General features: G+C 38.4%; 1 protein-coding gene and 1 long non-coding RNA gene across 2 annotated transcripts; both read right to left on the minus strand.

Moving 5' to 3' along the window:
* Positions 1–1,222: 1,222 nt before the first annotated feature.
* LOC114736116 (VAN3-binding protein-like) lies at positions 1,223–4,566 on the minus strand. The gene is made up of 9 exons (XM_028923892.1): positions 4,330–4,566; positions 3,857–4,116; positions 3,455–3,508; positions 2,957–3,025; positions 2,470–2,839; positions 2,089–2,253; positions 1,921–1,970; positions 1,653–1,710; positions 1,223–1,565 (listed from the first exon to the last, which is right to left on the minus strand). Coding segments are annotated over exons 1-9 (1,224 nt in total). The 5' UTR covers positions 4,331–4,566; the 3' UTR covers positions 1,223–1,368.
* An 840-nt stretch (positions 4,567–5,406) lies between these two features.
* On the minus strand, positions 5,407–6,256 carry LOC114736117 (uncharacterized). Its single transcript, XR_003739332.1, has 2 exons — positions 6,066–6,256; positions 5,407–5,977 (listed from the first exon to the last, which is right to left on the minus strand). It is a non-coding gene; the product is annotated as an uncharacterized LOC114736117 (long non-coding RNA).
* Positions 6,257–6,554: the final 298 nt, after the last annotated feature.

Raw genomic sequence — 6,554 nt, forward strand, 5'->3', positions numbered from 1 at the left:
TTTGATACTTATACATGCTGGTTTCTTGTAATTAATTATGAGCAGTACTTGAATAGTTTTATGGTTCTCTGACCGCTTAAGTACAGCTAATAAGCCAAGTCCATGTGCCAACGCTGAAATTGTTTGTTGCCCTCCGGAGTTCTGTCAAGTTATTAAGAGCCTTATTAGGAAGCTTCAGGCTTATGAATATATAGACGATTCCCGTTGCCTTAAGAAGCAAATCCGATTCGATCATGTCATAAAATATGAGGAATTATTGAACCTCAGTTAGACGCTATAGAGCAACGTGGGTGACAGCAGATTGTACCCAATTATATTTTCACCGACGCCTCATTTCGCTGGGAAATTTTCAACTCAGACTTTATCGGAAACTTGTCATGTACTGATTCTGGACTACTATTTGTGCGAACGGATCACATATTAATCAGCATACGTTAGGAAGATAAAGAAAAGTTAATGGCGAAAGGATTGAAGTTTTCCTCTGGTTTTTAATTTTTTAAGACGAATTGAACACGTGGGAGAAAAATACTTGTGAGTCTCACATATTTCTTCCACTATTTTATCCTTTGCTTCCAAGTTCCAACCAAATAAAGCATTGGAGTTGTGTTGGCACCGTAACGCATGAGTTACTGTACATATAAGATCACGAGCATATGATTTAACATATGGTGGATTCTACTAATATCTCTCAGATCAGGGTCTCTTGACAATTATCAGTTAATTAAGTGATAATAATGCTTATCTAATGGGAAACAGAGCAATACTGAATGGAGGAATGGCGAACTTTGTCAACTTGTCAGCAGAATGCTTGTATTTTTCCTCAAAATCCGAATATTTCCACATTATTAGTTTCTATTTAATTTCAAATTTAAATGGCTCCTAAAAAGAGTTACAAAATTCCTTTTTTGGTGACATGTCAACTATTTCTGCAATTTGGTTTCTGAGTTGGCTGAGGACTGAGGTATCTGCAGTGATATTGACTTGCATGTCGGCAAAAGTCTAACCGCTTATCAATTTTGCATTCCACGTCTCAGATTAATATACAGTTGGACTTGCTAAATATTTGTGCTTTTTCTGTGGAATCCGTGAAAGTCTAATGGCTTTTAAATGTTTGTTTTCGTAGTGGGAGTTGCCAAAAACATGGTTTTCACAGAAGCAACAAATGTGATTTTTAGGGTTCCTACCGTTAAAACAAGCATGCCTTAAATTGTTGCAATGGAGATGGTGAAAAGTTATGCCTTGCCAACCAATTGACTGCTCAATAAGTTAAAGACATTCACTTCATGACTTGAAGCCATTCAGAAGGAGAAAAATAGAACAAAATCAAAAACCATATTTACTGCAACCCCAATTTTAACCATGTATGGACTATGTTAGTCTGGCACGGCAATTCAGCACATGCTTGATCCCCTCAATCCATATCTGTTTGTCATGTTTACTTGCACATTCAAATTCTATTATCCTGTCTGCTGTTTTTATTCCGAAATAAGCCCTCTTCTCAATGCTGTCTTCCCTTTCCCTTTCAGGCCAAGCTGGTATATCACTGCACACTCCAGTGACTATATCTGCCACATTAGGTCCATATCTTAACCATTGTTGACACGGAGTGGTAAGAAGACAACAAGTAAGCAGAAGGTGCAAAATTTGCTTACATTTCTTCTTTTTCTTGAACGTTCCTCCCATATGCTTGCTTTTCAATTTGGCTACAACCTGTTACCATTTTTCATTGATTAAAGTTGTCCAAACACAAAATTGGTTGGAATACAAAGTCGCAGCAACAAGAAACTTATCATTCTGCTCTCCGACCTACAGAGGGACTATCAAAACTTCATGTACAGCTATGTTCCTCTATCTAACATAGAGTTTTGGAATTTATGCCCCTAATTTGTTAATGAACATACGAGTATTTTCACCAATTACCTGCATATTTGAATTCACAATGAAGGACACTCGCTTCCAGTGAAGATCCCCTGTTACAATTAATTAGCAAAGAAACTCAAATTAGAATTAGAGCCTTTTCTATAGATCTGGATTCTCTTATTTTTAATTTTATTGAGGTTGTTATAGCAAAGAAGTTAATAAACATACCTTTTCTTGTGCGTTTGAGAAGTTCTCCTCCTCTGAAGACACAGTCTAGTGCTGTTAAGATGTTCGCTTCTTTACCTTCTTCACACATTTCCTCCACTAAAGGAAATGTTGAGCTTCCAATCCCCTTTTGCAGCCTAGCTTTTAGAGTAGCAGCTCCTCGCAAGGCTGTCAACAATGATTAATTCATCACAAATTCTCTTTTATGTGTTGGCAATTTTCAAATCTCTGGCAAAAGAAATCCAAAGACTGTGAGCCTTAGCCACCTTTTTTACCATACGTTAACACTTGATTAAGTAAATTTCATTTATTTTTTCCTTACTGAGTTGCCATGTTCTGTTGGTCCACATTGATTCGGTCATTAATGCAGATTTAGCAATCTACCTGTAGCTGCTCCGGCTGTTAAAGTCATTATGTCTCCATTGGTCTTAGCATTAATTGCAGAGTTAACCGCCGTTAAGATTTGATCATGATCAGCTCCCATATCTTCTGCAATTTCAATACAGTGAGAAGCTACTAAAGCTGCCGCAGATGCTATAGCAGCAGAAGTCTTTGGAGGATCCTTTTGGTTGGTATATGGCATTTCAGGTGATGCTGTTGAAGCTGCAACTGCAGCTACTGCAGCAGCAACGCCTGCCACAGATACTGCCGCGTGCAATTGAGCATTATGTGTCCTTATTTCCTGCTTTTTCCTCTCCTTTTGATCTTTCTTCCACCTACCCATGGTCTTCCCTTTTAATAAACTCTTGTAGAGCTGCTTAGCAAAAATTTTCACCAAGAAAAAAAAAAAACAAGAAGAAATACTGAGTAATATTGAGCTGGTATTTGAGTATAAATCATAATGGTAATCACCAGGCTGAAGAAGAGATACCCCATTTCGAATTAAGTGTTGACCGGAAAGGAACTCTGGATTGAGTGTCTGATGAAGTAAAAATAACTCCTGCATATAATGGATGGCAAGGTTATTGGTTTGCATGCAAGAAATATAACTGCCGTTAGGGTTTAAACCAGAAGGGTGCTCAGTATGAACAAGAGTAAAGTGAAACATCTTCACTTGCATTAAACCTGATGTTGAAATATCCTAAGGTTGTGGATTAAGCAAGTTGACTTTTCTGAATTCCCATGGGAATGTTGGTAATAATCAAAAGTGTAGTTGGCTTAGTTGATGACAAAAAGTAGTTTTTAAGAAAGCACTCTAATTCAAAATAGTTAAAGTTTCTCTATGCAGTAACCTTAAAGGGACAAATCATACTGAGAACTGCATCTTCAAGGTATTGGCTGCCGAACAACAACATTGGCATGTTTAATACACACCCAGTTCCCATATATCAAGATTATCAGTCCACAGGGAGAAAGTAGCAAAGTATACCTTCATTTCCTCACTGCCTCTTGGTGAAATTGGAGGGCTACACCCATTAGTTAGCTGTAAATAAACATCACAATAACAGGACAGACAAAAAGAATTAGATGCCTGTTCATATATAAGAATATCACGATCACCAAAAGAAAAAAAAAAAAAGAGAGAGAGAGAGAGATAGGATATAGTAACATCCTTCCTTATCACCCCCTTGTTTATACGCTTCTTAGGCTTGAGCTTGTCAGAAGTGCTTTGCTTTTCCTCTTTTTTCCCTTTGTGTGTGTGTGTGACATATGATCTATTTTGAGAAAAACTAAGATAACTTATGCGAGTTTTGCGATTGCCTGCATTGGCAGCTCAAAAAGTAGTTCTGAGTAGTCTGGTTAAAATTTTCAAAGTGGTTCATATTCTTACAGAATCTTTTGAAACGGTGGAGACCTTGGTAGCAGCAGGGCAGGAAACTGGCATCTGGACACCAGTAGAAGTCAGGATATTGGTATTGTTCAGTGCCTTGGAGAGCTCCATGGCTGAGATGCTCCATGATCTGGCCAGAAACTCCATGGATTCAGTTGGAGTGTCAGGAGGGGCACAAGACATTGCTGACCACTCAGTAGGACTATTCTCATCTATCTTCTCCAGCCCCTTGACAGAGCACTTAGAGTTGCTCGAGCTCACTGACACCAAAAACAATAACAGAAACCGAGTTAACTGCCGCGTTACACCAAACTGAGGTTTGGTCATGGAAACATTTATTTCTATTTGGTCAACACTTTTCAAAGTATATACTTCCACAGCTGCTTTAGCGCCAGAGAAAGAAAGAATACAATAGACAATAGAAGTCTGGATTAACTTCATTTTACCGAACATGCTATGAAGCAACCACTTACTTGTCTAGAGTAGTAATTGGTCCCAGGCCTCAGTCAGTCAGGAGTTGGGGGAGGAAGAGTACAAAATCTCTAGCGAAGTAAGAAAGCAAGATCAAGACGATGACAAGGAGCAACAGTGAGATATTTAACAAGGAAATGCGACACTATTTCCAAGTTTAATATTTTGAAGAAAAAATGAAAACGATGTCATAGAATCTTTTGTGGGGAAGGGAAGGACCCGGTTTAAAGGTCATTTATTCGTCTCCACCTTAAGTTGTTGCTTTTAATTTCCACTCTTATATGCTTTATACATAAAGGAGATAAAGACCTGTTTTATGGCAGCGGAGTGCATCATTACTTGCATTCGTCTTTGTCGCCATTATCACTTTCTAAAGTAAAATCCGGGGTCCCATTATTACACACTGTTTCTTTTCTTTAATTCCGCCCAACCCTCCTTGGTTCAGTGCATTAACATCATACACAAACTGGTGAGTTTAACAGTTTTAGGAGGCTCCATTTGGTTCTAGATACAAGTTCTATGGATTTCCAACAGGATGCTCAACAACTCTTTCCCGTTAATGGGCATCTGTTGCAAATTTACCATGCCATCATTGGTTTTACTGTTTCCCCGCATGAGTTACTTTTTTCCCCTCCTCTCATTAAGCATACGACAAGAACTCCTCCAACTTGTTTTGGACTACATTATTATAAATTTCATGCACGTGCACAGAAAAGTCAATATTTGTGCAGACTGGATCATAAAATTTGCTCGACAGTTTTCAATGGAGCCTCCTTAAAATTGTAGAAATTTACATTGTTTGGACCGTGCCATCCCCTCCCTGGGCATTAGGCTTTTCATGTTGGATAAAAACCATAAAAGCCGTTTGGACATTGTGTTCAGTCTATCAATGGGCAACAATATTGCTCGTTTTATATAAGCTCCCTTCTTATGATCTGCTAATGTTTTGATAATTTGGATTGTCAGATAAATACTTGTCCCTTGAAGATGTTTACTGATATACTGACCCTTCCACGTCCATAGAAAAATCCAATTCCGTACATTTAAACACGAATTAAGGAAAAGCATGCAGTGAACCATGACACGAGAAAGGAACCTTATTGTTATAGTATTATTTTAGATATAAACAAATCAAGTTGATCTTTAGTAGGGAAAAAATCGTGTTCATGAGCCGAGTGCATACAAAAAACACTCGAGATATCCTTATTGAGCCAAACAACGCTTGAATCTGACTCAAGTGAGATGATGATATAAAAAATGAATTGACACCGAACGCAGAATCAAAGATCTTGACTTCCCTCACCCCTCATTGAGAAAAACATCCTTTCCCGCGTTTTCCCCCTCCCGCAGGACGCAAGCGGATAAACATCCACCGACATAGCTTGTTCTGCAAATAGATTCATCGTCGTCAATTTCCCTCTTTGGAATCTGAAATGGGGGCATCTGCCTTCTGCCATATACCCCACGCAGCATCATGTATGCTCCTAGTTACCATCCGATGTCTTTAGCATGATAATACGATGCTCAGGGAAGACGACGATCTTTAGGCATCCTGCTCGTCATAACAGTCCCATTCCTTTGGCAATGTGAGTGTCCTGACATTTGAGACACTAACAAAGCCCCCTCAAGTGACTCCTTCAAAACCCATATCTGATCAAATTAACAATCCAAGTTATTAGTAATAGTCGGAGAAGAGTTCAAAGTTACATTTTATGTATAAGCAAATATTTATCTCTACCTATTTTTTGGCCGAAGAAATTCTGCGTAGCGAAGGAATCCAGCTGCTTGAAGTGCCAGTGTTATGCCCAAATACACGACCCGGGTTTGAGCTTCCTATTGGTTTCTCTGCTTTCGACACATTTTCTGAGATTCTGGGCCTCGCAGATGTAGATGGACCATTTTTCACAGGCTGCCACAATTTTGTCCCAATAAAAACATTGACTTTAGCCAAATAAAGTACATCTTAGATTTCAACATATTGTACGTATGTTATCATGCAGAGAGGAAGATAACCTAGTATAAATTACAATTATACATCTGGTGCACACTTTTATTCCTACTCAAATTACAATGCCTTCACTGAAACTTCCTTTTAGATCAAAGTTTCATTCACATCACTTTTCTTTATCAGACGTTAAATTAACTAGAATGAATTTGTATGATAGAACCTAACATGAGCCCGGTTGTTCTCATAGCGTGTAAAAAGTAGAGCTATCAACACCTTTTA

Source organism: Neltuma alba, unplaced genomic scaffold (genome assembly GCF_004799145.2).
Source record: "Neltuma alba isolate B1F8T4 unplaced genomic scaffold, ASM479914v2 tig00013310_pilon, whole genome shotgun sequence".
NCBI lineage: Eukaryota > Viridiplantae > Streptophyta > Magnoliopsida > Fabales > Fabaceae > Neltuma > Neltuma alba.

Excerpts from the sequence above, each read along its gene's own strand:
- LOC114736116 (XM_028923892.1), bottom strand. Across the intron at positions 3,509-3,856 it reads CCACCGTTTCAAAAGATTCT|CTAACTAATGGGTGTAGCCC; the intron begins GTAAGAATATGA and ends GTTTATTTACAG. Across the intron at positions 3,026-3,454 it reads GAGGCAGTGAGGAAATGAAG|GAGTTATTTTTACTTCATCA; the intron begins GTATACTTTGCT and ends CATTATATGCAG.